This window comes from Vigna unguiculata, chromosome 5 (assembly GCF_004118075.2).
Source record: "Vigna unguiculata cultivar IT97K-499-35 chromosome 5, ASM411807v1, whole genome shotgun sequence".
Classification (NCBI taxonomy): Eukaryota; Viridiplantae; Streptophyta; class Magnoliopsida; order Fabales; family Fabaceae; genus Vigna; species Vigna unguiculata.
The window spans coordinates 16237152-16254417 of record NC_040283.1 but is presented as its reverse complement, the minus strand read 5'-3'; the positions used below and the strand labels follow the sequence as shown (position 1 = coordinate 16254417).

Here is a 17266-nt window from a genome sequence, read left to right as displayed (position 1 = left end):
TTTAAACAAAGAAAAAGGATTCTTTTTAGAAATACACCAAAGAGCACTTCGAGTTATGACTATAATATTCAAATTTCGAAATCAAAAAATGTTCCATTTATAAAAATAAAACAAACAATAAGAACTAAATTAAATTATTTTTAAAATAATAAGGATCAAACTAAGACCAAAAAAAAATTGAAAACCAAATTGACACTACCTAACCTAACAAATAGAATGACAAAAAAATAATTTAACTTCTTTTTTTATCATGTGTGTAGTCACCGTTACACTAAACCCAAAAAAAACTAACACCATGGTTCGAAACAAAAATACAAGAAGCACAATCAAAACAGAGCATAAAATTAAAGTATTCCTATTTAATGGAACAAAATATTATATATGCAAAATAAAATAAAATTATAGGTTGTTTAGTGCAATCAAGTTATGACGCAGTAAATAGATAAAACTAAAGATTCTCTGAACCAAGAAATATTGCCTTTACATCACTCCCTTTGAATTAACCCCATATTATGTGCCCTTACTATTGGATACATTTTGAAAGCGTTCTACCGCAAAACATGTCAAAATCATTCAAGACCAGACAGTATAATTTCATTCCACATATTCAGCATTGACTCATCACCTCAAGTAAAGCTTTTAGGGTCTCAAGGTCAACTTCTGGAGAGCAGCATTGATTCTTTCCTCAGTGAACATTCTATGGCTTTCATAAAAATCAAGTATCTCCATTGATATGTTTTTGACCTGCCAAAGAACATAAACAATCACTTAAAATAGCTCTTTTTCTTTTATCACTGAAATGATTAGAATTCTAGTCTAATGCATGATCAGAATATTTTGCATGAAAGTGTTTTTAAACTGTTGGGGCACCACAAATGGCTAATGCACTTTGGAGCTCCATCAAACATCCGGCATCTTAAGAAGTTACACTGATTTTGAAACAGAAAATGGAATCTAGCAATAATATGCATATTTGTGAGATAAGCACTGCTAACAATTCCTACACAGTGGAAGCACCTTGTCCTCAAGGTGATGGGCAGAACAAATATCATCCCAAATTTCCAAGGTGGTGTCTTATGGCGCGCAAGATCCACGCCATTGAACAAGGACCAAAAAGCTTGGAAAGCTTATCATGGGAACCTGTGACTGAGAGGGTTGGCAGTAGGTTCATAGTTTAACATTAAACACAATCACTGAAATTGTAACTCCCGTCACAACATTTTCTGTTAGTAAACGTTTCATAGCCGTTTGTGCCTTTGAAAGGCATGGTTGGAGCAAAGTATGAATAGAGTACGAAGGTATTATAGGACCATTTAGCCAAAGGAATGAACTTGCCATCAGATTCAGGATGGAGGGTAGGCAGTGTGTACTGGGAAGGCAGACACTAGCGATGGACGCCCATCAAAAAACGATCAACAGCCAAAACAGTAGTAAATCTAAGAGATGGAAGCAAAGCAGAAACAAACTCTAGAGAAAGATCTTCCCGCACCAATGTTAGAGTTGGAAGGCATTGTAAAAGACTAGCAATGCGCTTTGTCCTTATCTCAGTCCATGTAAGATATTTGTGGGTAACTTGATAGCAGGTGGCACGATAGACTTAATAAATTTCACTATGATAGACTCTAATACCATATTAGGAAGAGGTTTAAGCCTGACTCAATCTCACTTGTAAGGTACGATTTGTGTTCAGTACTATAACTTGACCTTGCCTTAAGTCATTGTGGGATCTCCAACAGACATCAATACATTATCATAAAAAAATTTACGATATTATTCATAAAGGAGCAATTGCTCTTAAATAGAATACAAATACTTAATAACTGAAAATCCTAATTTATGATGAATATAATCTATCCTACAATTCAAGATCAATGATCATGTACAATTAATATAAAATATATTGTCAACCTATTAATCCTTCTAATTATCCCACTGCTTAAGGAAAGTAATTAAATCTCCTAATTACATAATTAAAATTATACAAGAAAACTTTAAATGCAATAATTCAAGGGATTTTGACACTTCTCCTCAAGTTGATGAGTGGATGTCATCCATTCCCAACTCGCCAACAAATAGACTAAATTGTAGTACTACCAATTAGCCCTTTTATGAACACATTTGCAAGTTGATTTCAAATGGTGTAGATATTGTCCCATTATCCAATCTCCCTTTACGAAGTGTTTGTCTACTTTAACAAGCTTAGTTTAATCATGTTGCACTGGATGACTTGTTATCACAATATATTCTCATAGGCTTCTTCCAATCAATCTTTAGGTCTTCTAAAATTATCTTTAACCATAGTATTTCATAAATCCCTAAGGTCATGGCTCTAAACTCTGCCTCAACACTTGATCTTGCCACAACATTTTGCTTCTTACTCCTCCAAGTGACTAAATTTCCTCCAAGAGAAGTGCAATGTCTACAAGTGCATCTTCTATCGTCTATAAAATCTACATAGTCAACATCTATGTTGACTTTTAGATTACCTCATTCCCCATTGTAAATAGAATTCCTTTTCTAGAACTTCCTTTCAACTAATAAGGAATGCAATAAACAACTATGAGATAAGTCTCCTTTGGATTATGCATGAACTAACTTATAACTCCAACCCAGGTAATGTCGGACCTAGTGAGACATGCAGATCAATTTCCCGACCAATCTTTGATAAAATTGTCTATCCACATATCTAGATCTTCCATTGATTCACCAAGTTTGTAATTTTGTTCAACATGTGTCTCTACTGGTTTGCATCCTAATTTACCAACACATACTTTTGTTGGACGATATAATATCATGATGGGAATGAGTCATTTCAAAGCCTAAGAAATATTTCAATCTGTGTAACTCCTTAATTTCAACTTCTATTATCAAATATTTTTAAAAGGCTTTCATTCTTGCCTGATCATTTCCTATTACAACTATATCATCTGCATAGACAATTAGTGTGGTAACTCCATCTAAAGTTGAATGCTTAATAAATAGTATGTCACCTTGGCTTTGCTTGTACCCAATGATCTTCAATAGAGTAGTAAATGTACCAATCTAGGAGACTGTTTCAATCCATTGAGTGTCTTCCTTAGTTTACACACCTTTCCCTCCATGGCTTTATACCCAGGTGCGACCTCAATGTAAATATCTTCCTCACAATTGCCATGCAGAAAGGCATTTTGCGACATCCCATTGCTCCAAACTTCATCCATAGTTAGTTGCTAGAGGCAATAAAATTCCAACCTATTTATTCTAGCAACAAGTGAAAAAGTTTCAAGATAGTCAATCTCATATGTTTTTGTATATCCCTGAGCTATTGACCTTGCCTTATACCTTTCTAATATCCCATCTTGCTAGTATTTAACCATGAATACCTACCTACATCAAACAAGATCTTTTCCTTTAGGTAGATCCACCAACTCCTAAGCTTTATTCATTTCTAGAGCAATCCTTTCAACCTTCATAGCACTTTTCCGGTCCTTCCTATGCAATGCCTCATTTACAACTTTTAGAATAGTGACAATATTTAGATGACCAATAAAGCTTTTTTGGTTACAAGATAGTTTATCACAAGACACAAAGTGTGACAATCGGTACCTTGGCTTTTGAGTACATTCTCTAACACCTTTCTTTACTGCAATTGGAAGATCCTAAACTTCAATGGCGGGCATATTTTATTCTACATTAATGTTAGGTATTTCAGGCGTAGGTTCGATTCATGGATTTGTGGTGATTGAATAACAGACCTTCTCCTTTTTTAGAATACTTGTAGTGGATGGATAACACTTCCAGTTTGTTTTCCAATTATCTTTAGGCTTGACACAAAAAGAGAGTGAACAGGAGAATGAATTATACTTATCTTCAATGAATGAGCTTTCCTTGTGAAGATGAGGTTGAGAATATTGTGTATTTTTTTCAAATATGACATCACGAGACACAAGAAATCGTTTTGTTGGAGGGGGGTAACCTTTGTATCTCTTTTGGTAGATGAGTAACCAATAAATACGCACTTAATAACCTAAAGATCAAGTTTACCCTTATGATTAGAATGAACATGGACAAAGGATACAGTGAAAGATGAGATACAAGATGATTTGTTGTCCTAAAGTAGGGAAAAAATTTAGAGAATAATTGAATGGGACTGTTATTGTTTAGTGTTTTGGAGGGTAGACGATTGACCATAGTAGTAAGGATAGTTTCTCCCATATACTATTTTGGTACATTTTTATGAAGAAGAGAGGCTCAAGTTACATTTATGAGATGCCCAATTTTTCATTCTGCCCCCATTTTGCTGTAGGGTGTTTACACAAGAAGATTCATAAATTATCCTTTTATTCATTAAAGAAAGAGGACAATATTTAGATGAAAAAATCTTTGGAAAAAAACTCTTTTAATGGTTGACTCAAAATGATGTAGTGAGAATCCAAAATTGAAACATCAAAGATAACCAGACAATATGACTTGCTAAATTCTCAAAGTTAGTGAGATCGTCACTATTAGAGCTGTGCAACAAGCCTGAGCATGATGTAATAAAACCACTGTAGAACATCCGTTGAAACCAACTCAACCATCTGATCATCCATGTAGAACCGTTGCCTGACACTGGTACAGCACTACATTCCTAATAGTATCGATACAACAATAACTTGCTCTTTTATGTGGATGAGATTTTAAGTATAAATGCCAGAATTACAATTTGTTTTGTATTGTTTAATAACCAGCCAAATTATTGGATGCATGAAAGGGTTTCAGAAGTTAATATGAGACTATTTGGCTTTAAAGCAAGCCAAGGGTTCACCAAGGGGCAGTAATCACAAAGACTTTTCATGTAACTTTGCAAGACACCATCCAAGCATCAGATATCGTTTAATGTTGGTCATCGGAGAATGAGAGATGTATTACACTAGAGCTTCTAGCAATGAGCCTTTGAGTAAGATATTTCAGAAATTATTGTGAGATACCACTATTATGTACGAGGTATTTTGACTGTATTTGACATTGTGGAATTAAGCAACTCCTTGCCTTTTTCCATTTTGGATATAAAATGGAATTAAACCACTTGTATATTCTGTGTTGAATTAGCGAACACATTTGCCATAAAGCCAAACCGTGAAAATTTTTTGCAACTATTTTTCTCATTTTAGGATTGTCCAATTGATCCTATGGGTGCCCCACTTTCCACAGCAGTCATAGCAGGCGAAATTTAGGTTGCACAATTTATGATTATTGTCAAATTTAACAAGAATATTGCAAATAAAGTAAACAAAAAATAGAAAAGGAGAAAGAGATGGTTAATACACTTCAGGATGGATTCAACAAATAAGTGCTTAGAAAAAACAAAGGAACACTCACCACGTTCATGTCAACACGAAGTTCTTCAAACCAAGCAGTGGTGTCTTTATCCCTAAGTACACTAGCAATATATATGCAAGCTAAAGCAATCAAATGCGGAGGATGTACAAGAATTAGGTCCATCTTGTATGTGTCATTTACAAGGCCCCTGCATGTATGAACTTCATTATTTTTTTTCTTTGGAAATTTAATCCAACAAAAAAACTATTAATAAAAGAATAATAGAAGTTGTAATTTCAACAGCGTTAGCAAGATAGCTGCTAGCTCAATAGAAAGCAGGCTTAATAGTGATATGAAAATAAATGATGTCTCTGGATAAACAGATTCAGTTATACAGCACTGAAGCAACTTTCTTAAAGGATCTACTTAACAACATTCAAAAACAAATGGTAGTATACTCTAACATAGCTACAACAGTAAAGTTGGAAAAATTCCCATAAAACTTTTTATGACTATGATACTGAATTGTCTTCAAGTGAAAAAGTGAAAAACTGTTGTCTTCTATAATTAGACATGTGAGAAACACTGATACGTCCTCTATTGTAGTTATAATAGTGACCATAAGCATTAAATGGAAAAGAAGTAATTAATCTAAGTTTTGAAGCTCTTGACAAAAAAAAAATAGCTCTAGTGCTAGAAGGCAAGAAATACCGAGACATCTTCCATTTCAAGTAGCATAAATAGAAAGGTTGTTTTTGGCAAAATATTGTACAGTGGTTTCTGTTGTTTGCATATGATTTTGCATTTGAAACTAAAATTCATTCATACTAGATAGAGCCAATGCACTTCATACTGCCATGAAAAATAACTAACAAAATAAAGAATAACATATACATGCCACAGCAACTGTTTCATCTCTGGACATTGGTATCTCAAGAACAAATCTTTACCTAGAACATACAGAATTCAGATTGATATTATTTAATAATCTAAAGCCTCTCAATGCTTTCTCTAATATCTAAACATATATAAAAGAAATGTATTTGTCACTCCACTTAAATTTAATTACAGTGTACATACTTTGAGAAAATTTTGGCAAAAAGGGATGATACTAGCAAGAATTTTTCTGCCTTATTTAAGAAAATGTGATGATTTATACGCAACCAAATGACATTTCATATAATATGATAGATAAATCAACATGAAGCACTTAGTTTAGCTCTGTAACACGTCAGTGAATAGGGTAATGCTTGGTTCCTGGTCCTCCAACTAGCCAATTTCATCATTGTTTCCTTATAATAAGGGAAATTCTAGTGCAAGGGTCCAATTATTTTCATTTAAAAGTGTGTTAGGCCAAACAGTAAAAGCAGGGCCGATAAAGGGGGCACAAGGGGATAAAATGGGAAATGTAAAATAAGAACAGAAGAAAGGAAAACCTATTTAGAAAGTGATCTCATCTGTTCAACAGGAAGGACTCTTACCAAGTTAACTGAGTCATGTTTAGATCATTCAAACCAGCATCCTGAAGCAACCTGGAGAATTATCAATATGATGACAATGAGAAATCAGAAATGAATATAATCTAAATGACACGAATGTTGGATCAGTTCTTCTTTGACCAATTTTTATCTTGACAGGACTTAATTTGCAAAAATGTTCATTTTGGTATTTGTTTGACTTGCTGTCAGTTGGGAAATGTGAAGACTGAGAACCAAAGGAAAAATAAATGCGTGTAAATCATTTTTTTAGTGACATGTTTCTGAAATTCTTCCATATATATTATTTCCACATTTAGTTTATATTAGGTTATTCTGTCATCTAGAAAGAAAAAACAATTTTGTTTCCTAAACTAGCTGATTCAGTTTTTATTCTGTCTTCAATTTCTCTTCAATTTTTATTCCTTAAAATTGCAAGCTTTCTGGCCAGAAAAGTATGAACCAATAAAATTGGCTTTTCATAATTTCCACACTCCGGTGTGCAAAATTTGAAAAAGCAATAATTATCAAACACTTACGGAGATAGTGAACGGTATGGGTGGTATACAACCAGGTAATAATTAAGAGCTTCTAAAACCTTCATTTCCATTTCAAGTATGTCCTTGATTTCATATCTATACTTCTCATCAGCATCTGCATACAAAATCTGTCGTTTCAGCATAGAAAGGAAATCTAGTATCAAGAGAACTTCGAAAAAAAATTACTCACTTTACTTTCAGAAGTCAACATGAAGAAAAATAAAATTATAGGTTAACATCTTACATAGCTTTTTAATGTAAAATACAAGAAGCCGAGCTTGCACTGTGCTTTCTTCTGCTTTTGATGCCAGGTACAAGCATGTTGGAGCTACCAAGCGTGGATCATATTCTGTCATACTCTTCCTTAAAATAAACAAAAAGTGAAGAGTGTCAACAGTTAACACTTAGTGAGGGTATTAAGCACATACTATTTACTTTCAGGATCAGAAGATAGCATTATGAATAAGAAAACAGCCTGCACATTTAAGCAATACAGGCACATAAATTTGAAACCTACTAAGAGAATAAAAAATATCAGAATCAGCAATGACAAATAACAACTGCTAAAAACAAAGTTTTCAGTAAAAAACATGCAACTCAAGTTAGCAGCAAACAACCAAGAAACAAGACAATTTGATCAAATTAAACAAAAAAAGGTGCACAAGATGGGATCACGTACTATTCTATTTTTCTCTTCTGTTCATTTCCCTTGTTTTATAAAAATGAATTGGATATTAGAGATGAATTTTCTATTTCTATAATAAGGGTCAACTTGTTACTTGTCCAATTTGAAAAATGACATACACAGGAGCTGTACATTTGAAAAAAAAAAAAGTTATGCTCATGGTTAAATCCAAAAGTTAGTGGCCTATCTTGGAATCTTCACCATAAACTTTACAGCAACTGATGTGGCAATTGAAGACAACGGATATCCCAGAATGAGAGGGTTATGGGTTTCCCTAACATAAAGGCATATCACTAACCAAAAAGAAAAACTCTGCATCTATGATAAATCCTGACTTCGAAAGGAAAAAAAATTACGAAATATACTGCAGCAAACTTTGCATTACTGACTCCAAGCATCACAAATACTACATAACGTACAAGCTATCCCCAATCTAAAAGAAAGAGAGGAAGTTCCAACCATTTCAGGACAAACTTTTCCGTACACTAACACTAGAAGTTTACAAGTTCACAACACATACTTGGTGTAAACACGCCTCATGTATGTAACTGCTGTGGCCACAACCCTGAAAGATCGACCAACATATTAGAAATGATCATTGAGTTAACACAAAATAAATGGCAAAAGATGTTATAGTTTTGAAAAAAAATATTGAAAATTTTCTTATCAAGGACATAGTGAATTGACACGCAAGGACATAGTAAATTGACTATAGCTATGCAGCATAGCATTTGAGAGTGGCTATTCATTTCTATTTCCTTAGCCATGGTTCTGAAGAATTTCTAGAAAGCGGGTGTATAAAGTTTATGCATAAACCTACATGACAAAAAAGCCCGTCATATATAGATGTATCACCTTGATCAGAAAGAGGAGTTTTAGTAATGACATAATGGCTGACTCATCCTAATTTTCAGTTTATTTTTAAAACTTATGTTAAAACTTTTACATTCAAAACTATTGCACATCCCAACTCACAAATCTTGAAGGTCGTGTCTTGATTATTGGAGAATCAAAATGAAGGCAAACAAAACAAGGCTATTGTACACCCCATGTCATACAATCTTGAAGGTCGTGTCTTGCTTACTAGAGAATCAAAATACAGACAAACTAAACAAGGCTACGAAAAGAATCAACATGATACATATACTTCATATTCTGTACGTCCATGGGGCTTTTGGCCTCAAGAAGTGTGGCAATTCCTTGTTCTGTCCCCTTCATGCATTGCAGACCAAGCACAGGCGTTTAAACCAGAAAGATCAAACCAATATAGGAATCTTTCTCTGGTAATACAATATACTTTTCACTATAAATTGTAAATATAAAAGAGATGACTTGTGCATATTCAAGAAATACAGTTCAAACCTCTGTCTCACTTTTACTTGTTGTGCCAATTTCAAAATATCTGCTCAAGCAAGAAAGGAAAAAGAAGAAATTCAGCACAGATAAAGAACAAAAATCAAACACTTCTATAGATGACGAAGGATATCAATAACGATAGCCCTAATGATTTACTTTGTATAAACATCTTTCAGAACATTGTATATACAACAGCATGCAGAAAAAAAAAAAAAAACATAAAAGCATCAAAAGAAATTCCCTCCGAAACCAATTCTAGCACTCAAAACTAAGGATGACAGCAGCAACTAGAAATTCAGAATCGGACACCACATCAACAAGTATAAAAACAATAATCATAAGCAATAGCCAGAAACAAAAGGTTAGAGAAAACAAAAACAGTGCTGTGGCATGAGGGGAATAAATAAAAAGTATGATAAAAATTGAAGAAAGACATAGAAAAAGAGATCATACAACTGGCCATATGCATCTTAATGAGCTTAAAATCCTCCAGTGTGATACCCTTTTCCTTGTCAAGTGTATTCACCATATCCACATCTTCCTGGTCCAGAAGATGCTTGCTGCAAGGTTCATAACCCCAAGAATACCAAATTACAACACAGATGCACACAGAGAGAAAGAAGGAATCTTGGGGAGGAGATGAAACATACTAATGAGATGATGTCCAGAAATTGGCAGCCATATTTCTTCAGAGATGAGCGAAACTCAGCCAAAGAGAAACCAGAAAACGGTGGACAATCACAGTGCAACTGCAGAGTGAAGCAACCCCGTTTAGAAGAGGAACCCCATTAAAGATTGATTCAAGATTAAATGTTCTACCTTTCAACGAAGGATGAAAAATGAACGACAATTGCACAAAACAAGAAGGCTGGAACATGAATGTGCGAGCAGAAAAATACTCAATCCGTTCAGTTTTAGCTCGAAGGATTAAGTATCAGACTTCAAAATCTTAAACGTGAAAAATTCAAAATAAAGAGTATAATTAAGAAGGAAAAAAAAAGCTAAAAAAACAGTAAATTTGACAAGGGAAGAAAATGGGTACAACAAATCCAAACTTAATCCTTTTTACCTAATATTTTTATAATATTAGTAAACATAAAAAGACAACGCCAGGTTTATAACAAAGGCAGTGTGGGATTTCACTTTGATGTTTGGAATGACAATAGGTCCAGCTGCCGCTTTGGAAATGTGGGCTGTATATTCTTGTCCTCTTGATGAAGAACTGAAGTCTAAAATTTATTCTTGTAAAAGACAGTGGGAGCAAGTTAGTTTGAGAAATGATCTAGACTGTTTTCAAGAGTATTTAAAGAGGGGAAGCATGACTATTTAATCTGGTTGAGGATTACCCCAGTTTTTCCACCGCGGTCATCTTATTACTTTGGTGGCAAGCAGATGCTAACAACCCACAAGATCAGGTAAACCATTTCCGTCAAAAACCTAAATCCCTACTCTTGGATGATAGGGAAGCGTGAAAAATTCATAAAGAAAAAACAAACCCTTCCACTGGCTGGGAGACAGGGAGGGAGGAAGCGTCGCGCCACTGGCTGGGGAGTGAGGGAAGCGCCGCGCCGCTGAGGAGGATCGCAGCTACTGCTAGGGTTGCGCTGTTGTTGGAGACCACCGCTTTAGGAGCGCCGCTGGTTGTGGACCGCCGCCGATGGGAGGGTCGCGCCGCTGGCTGGAACCGCCGTTGAGAGGAGCGTCGCTGCTGCCTTGGTGAAGATTCGCTTCGTGGTGCTGTAAAGAGAGAGAGTAGCACTTACGTTATGAACGGAAGAAATAAAAACAAGTGTAACAAAATGAAAAACATAAGAAGAGAGAGTTTATGGGAACAACCATCAATTTATGATTAAAATATAATATTAAATATAAATTTTTTTTAGTAAATGCTACCAGAAATTATGAATATTAAAAAGATACGTAGATATAAGCATAATAAATATTTGTACAAATACAGATATGAGAATGAGAAGAATATTTATTCATATAGTAAGATACACATATCTTATTTGTCTCTTTGACATCTTTAATGGTGTCTAACGAAATAGTTGTTAGTGCATTAAAATTTTGGTGAATATTAATGTGTATGTTTGATTTTAGTTTTCGATCATGCAATTTATAATTGTTTTGGATTACACACATTAATTTTATTTTAAAAGTTATGAAATGTACTATCTATCATACAATTATGTATTATAGATTGTGCATTTTGAAAAACAAATTCGTATTTTATAACGTATAATTTGGAATAGAAATTTTGTATTATGAAAAGTACAATTTGGAATAAAAAAAAGTCATAACATGTTATTAAATATTTGTTAACATTCTGATTTATTATATTTTGAACCTACATAATTGCAAAACCGTCTCTAGTATTACATTATGGTTATACTCATTGTTTTAGCAACGATCGTTAAATATAGAGATGAAATCTCAAATTTGGATCAAAATATCCAAAAAAGTAGTTAAATTGTCTATCATGAATAAGTTTAGTATAATGAAGTTCGTGATACATAAAGATGAACTGGTTGTAAGAGATTATGTTCGACTTTTTATAACGGTTAAGATAAGTAGAATTTCATGATTTGTGTACAAAATGTGACTTAAAATATATATTTATATTGTAATGTATGTGATATGATTTACTTGAATGTGTGCATAAACTTGATTCTGTAATTGTCAATTTGAAGTCTAACAAAGCAAATGGAAAAGGAAAAAGAAAGACACATGTATTATTGTTTGGTTGTGAAATAGGTGATAAATATAGGAAATAAAACCTAGATTAAGGGTCATTGTAATTGGTATAAGAAAATGTGATTGTCTTTTTTAATTGTGGGATAAACTTATTCAATATGGAAAATGATGAGTGTTGAAGGTAATATGTGAAAGTTGGAATCATGAATTGGTTGATACATTAGTAGGTCACTTTCATGTTGGAAGATTAAAATAATTTGAACTCAACATGGGTCAAACTATCCACACAACACCAAAAGGGCATATGTGTCTTCCAATGATATAATAGGTTGCCCGCATGTGAACCTCTTGATAAGTGCTCATGTATTAATGTATCTTACAATTTCAAGGCAACATCATTGGGAAGTGTAAGACCTGAAAAAAATTAATAAATAAATAAATATTTAATATAAATGCGGATAAAAATATCTTTATAATAATTAATGTGAGGAGTTATGACAAGGGATGTGGTGGAGAGTACTTTGCTATATTGAGAAGACTTGGGTTCAAGTCTTAAGTATGTCATTAGGGTGTTAATTTTAATTGTTTAATTATTTTGCATGTGTGCTTGACCATGGAGTGTGATAGAGAAGATCACCAAGATTTTGTGATTCGTTGTCAAACTTATTCCAATTCAATAAGAGATCTCAATATTATGCCTTGCAGATGACTCAAACCTCCACGCCATGCTCTTTACCACGAGATTTTGAGTCTAGTGTGATTTATGGAATATATGACAAAGGTAGAGTGTTAGAGTCTTTTTATTGATTGGTCATGTCATATAGGCCTGAGTCAGACATCCAATTGGTTCGATTTGAATTATCCAAAGGATATCTTATCTATCTATATACATAGATATAGATATTATATCAATGGACAAATTAAACCTATTGAATAAGGTTTTAAATAATGAGAGATATGTGAAAAATATGTATGATTATGCCTATTCCTAATCTTAAATAGAATGAACACAAATATTTATATGTAAACATAGTATATATTTAGATACGCTCAAATGAACTATTCTTATAATGAGAATGTATATCACTCCATTTCGGTTGGGTCTGGTAGAAAGATCGTTTGCCCAAATGCCGAAAGCAAATGAACCAATTCACTTGATGAAAAGGAGGACTTTTCCTTCTTTCATCTCAAGCTCCCGCATCACCCGATTTAGTCTTATCATCGGCAACAACCAAACCCATTTTGTTCAAGGGTTGGACAAAGCTCTAAAATACTCAAAATTGTCTCCTTCTAATTAAGGCAAGGATTTCATAAATGAAAAAGAAGTTTTTTTTCATGTTCTTGGCAGTTAACGAAATGTCATCTAAGAGCAGATTCCCTCTCCCGACCGACTCTTTCGCTCTAAGCTTATTACTAGACCAAATTTCATAATTATCTAAGATAGAAAAAAGTAGGTCTCATTTTCTGTGTATAAGTAACAAATTTTATTTGTTTATAAGTAACAAATTTTTTATTTATAGGGTTATGTGTTTTAGAAAAAAAATAAAATAAGATACGCATATTTTAGTTAATTATAAGATAAGATATTTATTCAAATTGGAATTTATTTATCACGTTGGATCTCTCTGGCAAACCAAGTTTATAAGTTACCTTTTAAGTGAGTTTAATTTATAATCGACATGCTAACTATTAAGTTACAAATTAACTTATACAATTAAAAGCAGTTGATAATGCAAAAAGACATAATTATATAAGTTTTAATATAAATGATTTTACAGTAGAATATAATTATACTTTTATATTTTTAAATAATAGAGTTCAAACTAAATATTTTAGTACTTTTATTTTTTTAAAGTTTAAATATCTTTTTTTTATTTGAAATTTTTGTTTCAATTAATTAAGTTTATCTAACTCATTAATTAAATTTAATTATTATTTTACTTGTAGCAATTTATTCATTTCTTTAATTTCTCAATTTAAATTACCATTATATGAGTTTTTTAGAATTTTCATTGTGTGTGTTTTAATATATAATTATTTAATAAAATATTAACTACTTTAATTTATAATATTAAATTTGTTTTAATTTGTATTGTATAAAAAAGTTAAAATAAATCAACAAATGCTAAAAATAGTATAATAATTAAAATATACTAAAATAAAAAAATAATAGATAAAAGTTAAACAAATTACAAATTTGAAATTAGTGAAAATTATAATTATAACCTTTGAACTTTTAAAGTAAACTAAGTTCAAAAAAACTTATTAAATAATTTTATTTTAAACACATTTATAAGTTAATTAAATAAACTATAATTATATCATTACTTTATCAACATATTCATTGTATAAGGTAATTAGTTGATATTTAGCATGACAACGCACATAAAGTATGTTAGGTAGCAAGTTTTGTGGAACCTGCAATAAATAATTTAGTTGGAGTGAAAAATATTGCAGGAGGATTACTGGTTTTGGAAAACAGATAATTATATATTCTCTGATAATTTCAATGCAAGAAATATTTATGAAATATATATTTTTTATAGCCTTTTTTAGAAAAAAATTATTTACTTTCCCAATCTAAGTGTTTTAAAGATTTTTACACGCAAACAGTGTCGTATTATACGTTAATTATTTTTTTGTATTGTTATTTCCATTGTAATATATATATATATATATATATATATATATATATATATATATATATATATATATATATATATATATAAATTAATTAACAGTTAAGCGAAAACAAGATATAGAAAATGCGATTTAATGAATTAGATAATAAAAGAAAGTGAAATGTAATTATGTCACGACATATTAAGAATCTGTAGAGATAATTATATTTTTAAAACATCGAAGAAATTTTGCAACCATCTTTTAACATCATGTAAAAAAGATTCTGATTTTAATATTTCTGATAAAATTGGTTTATTTTATTTTATAAATTAAAACATAATTAAGGAAAGGAATTGTCCTACTATTATTTTATTTTATTGTTATTTTAAATAACACTCTTATCTCTTGCAATCATTATTTTCATACCTCTAATAACACTCTTATCTATTGTTGCGATCATTATTTTCATCCGCATCCTTTATTAGATTACTTCTTTCTTTCTTTCTTGTGTTTTCTATATCTTTATATCTTTAAACTAAAATTGATAACATTTATTAATAAATGTTTTACTAATATTTTAGAATCATAGAATCATAACAAGAAAATATAATAATAATAGTAAATTACAAAAGAAAGAAAATCAAGAAAATATAATAAATGATGAAAGAAAGAAAATCAAAAGGATATAATAAATGATAAAAGATATATATATATATATATATATATATATATATATATATATATATATATATATATATATATATATATATATATATATATATATATATATATATATATATATATATATATATATAAATTAATTAACAGTTAAGCGAAAACAAGATATAGAAAATGCGATTTAATGAATTAGATAATAAAAAAAAGTGGAATGTAATTATGTCACGATATATTTAGAATCTGTAGAGATAATTATATTTTTTAATTAAAAGACTTTTGAACATCGAAGAAGTTTTGCAACCATCATGTAAAAATGATTCTGATTTTAATATTTCTGATAAAATTGGTTTATTTTATTTTATAAATTAAAACATAATTACTTTAAGGAATGGAATTGTCCTACTTTTATTTTATTTTATTGTTATTTTAATTAACACTCTTATCTCTTGGAATCATTATTTTCATACCTCTAATAACACTCTTATCTATTGTTGCAATCATGATTTTCATCCACATTCTTTATTAGATTACTTCTTTCTTTCTTTAATTTTCTTGATCTTTAAACTAAAATTGATAAAATTTATTAATAAATGTTTTACTACCTACATATTTTAGAATCATAACAAGAAAATATAATAATAGTAAATTATAAAAGAAAGCAAATCCAGAAAATATAATAAATGATGAAAGAAAGAAAATCAAAAGGATATAATAAATGATAAAAGATATATATAAATATTATATATATATATATATATATATATATATATATATATATATACACTAGCGTAACACAGACGTTATCGCGCCTGTGTGTATGTATTTTTTAAATATGTGTGATATTATATTAATAGATGATAATATTATAATGTTATTAAGTTAATATATAAATTAAAATTATATTTATTAAAAATAAAGTAAAATATATCAGAACAGATAAAAAAAACCATTGATAAATAAAAAAGAAGAGAAGAAGCAGAGACATCCGATTTTATAAAAAGTTTGTAAAAGTAACGGTCAATTTTTAAAAATTTAATAAATTATTATATTTGAAGGATAAAATCGATATTTTATAAAGTGGACACAAAAAAGAGAATCCCTTTATATATTGTTATAAATTAAAATTATATTTATTAAAAATAAAGTAAAATATATCAGAACAAATAAAAAAATAACCATTGATAAATAAAATAGAAAAGTAGAAACAGAGACATTCGATTTTATAAAAAAATTGTAAAAGTAACGGTCAATTTTTTAAAATTTAATAAATTATTATATTTAAAGAGTAAAATCGATATTTTAAAAAGTAAAAAAAAAAGAATCCTTTTATATATTGTTATAGATATAGATATAAATTAATTAATAAGCGATATAGAAAATGCGATTTAATGAATTAGATAATAGAAAAAAAGTGAAATGTAATTATGTCACGATATATTTAGAATCTGTAGAGATAATTATATTTTTAATTAAAAAAGACTTGAAAATCTAAGAAATTTTGCAACCATCTCATCATGTAAAAAAGATTCTGATTTTAATATTTCTGATAAAATTGGTTTATTTTATTTTATAAATTAAAACATAATTAAGGAAAGGAATTGTCCTACTTTTATTTTATTTTATTGTTATTTTAAATAACACTCTTATCTCTTGCAATCATTATTTTCATACCTCTAATAACACTCTTATCTATTATTGTTGCAATCATTATTTTCATCTACATTCTTTATTATATTACTCCTTTCTTTCTTGTGTTTTCGTGATCTTTAAACAAAAATTGATTATCTACATATTTTAGAATCATAACAAGAAAATATAATAATAAATTATAAAAGAAAGAAAATCAAGAAAATATAAGAATGATGAAAGAAAGAAAATCAAAAGGATATAATAAATGATAAAAGATATGAAGAGACATTTTTGGTGTGAAGGTTCAG

General features: G+C 30.3%; 1 protein-coding gene across 7 annotated transcripts; it reads right to left on the bottom strand.

Annotated features, from left to right (window-relative positions):
- Positions 1-380: 380 nt before the first annotated feature.
- On the bottom strand, positions 381-11133 carry LOC114186339 (cyclin-C1-2-like). 7 transcript variants are annotated; one of them, XM_028074404.1, is made up of 12 exons: positions 10682-11133; positions 10405-10576; positions 10155-10283; positions 9986-10084; positions 9789-9895; positions 9342-9381; positions 8500-8544; positions 7539-7657; positions 7295-7409; positions 6762-6812; positions 5341-5488; positions 381-744 (listed from the first exon to the last, which is right to left on the bottom strand). In XM_028074404.1, exons 4-12 carry the CDS (start codon positions 10015-10017, stop codon positions 640-642), a joined length of 762 nt encoding a protein of 253 aa, XP_027930205.1. In that variant the 5' UTR covers positions 10018-10084; positions 10155-10283; positions 10405-10576; positions 10682-11133; the 3' UTR covers positions 381-639. The 7 variants fall into 7 exon arrangements, with proteins under 7 accessions (XP_027930205.1, XP_027930206.1, XP_027930208.1 ...); XM_028074405.1 differs by having other exon boundaries at positions 10405-10564; positions 10682-10823; XM_028074407.1 differs by lacking the exon at positions 10155-10283 and having other exon boundaries at positions 10479-10576.
- Between the last annotated feature and the right edge of the window lie 6133 nt (positions 11134-17266).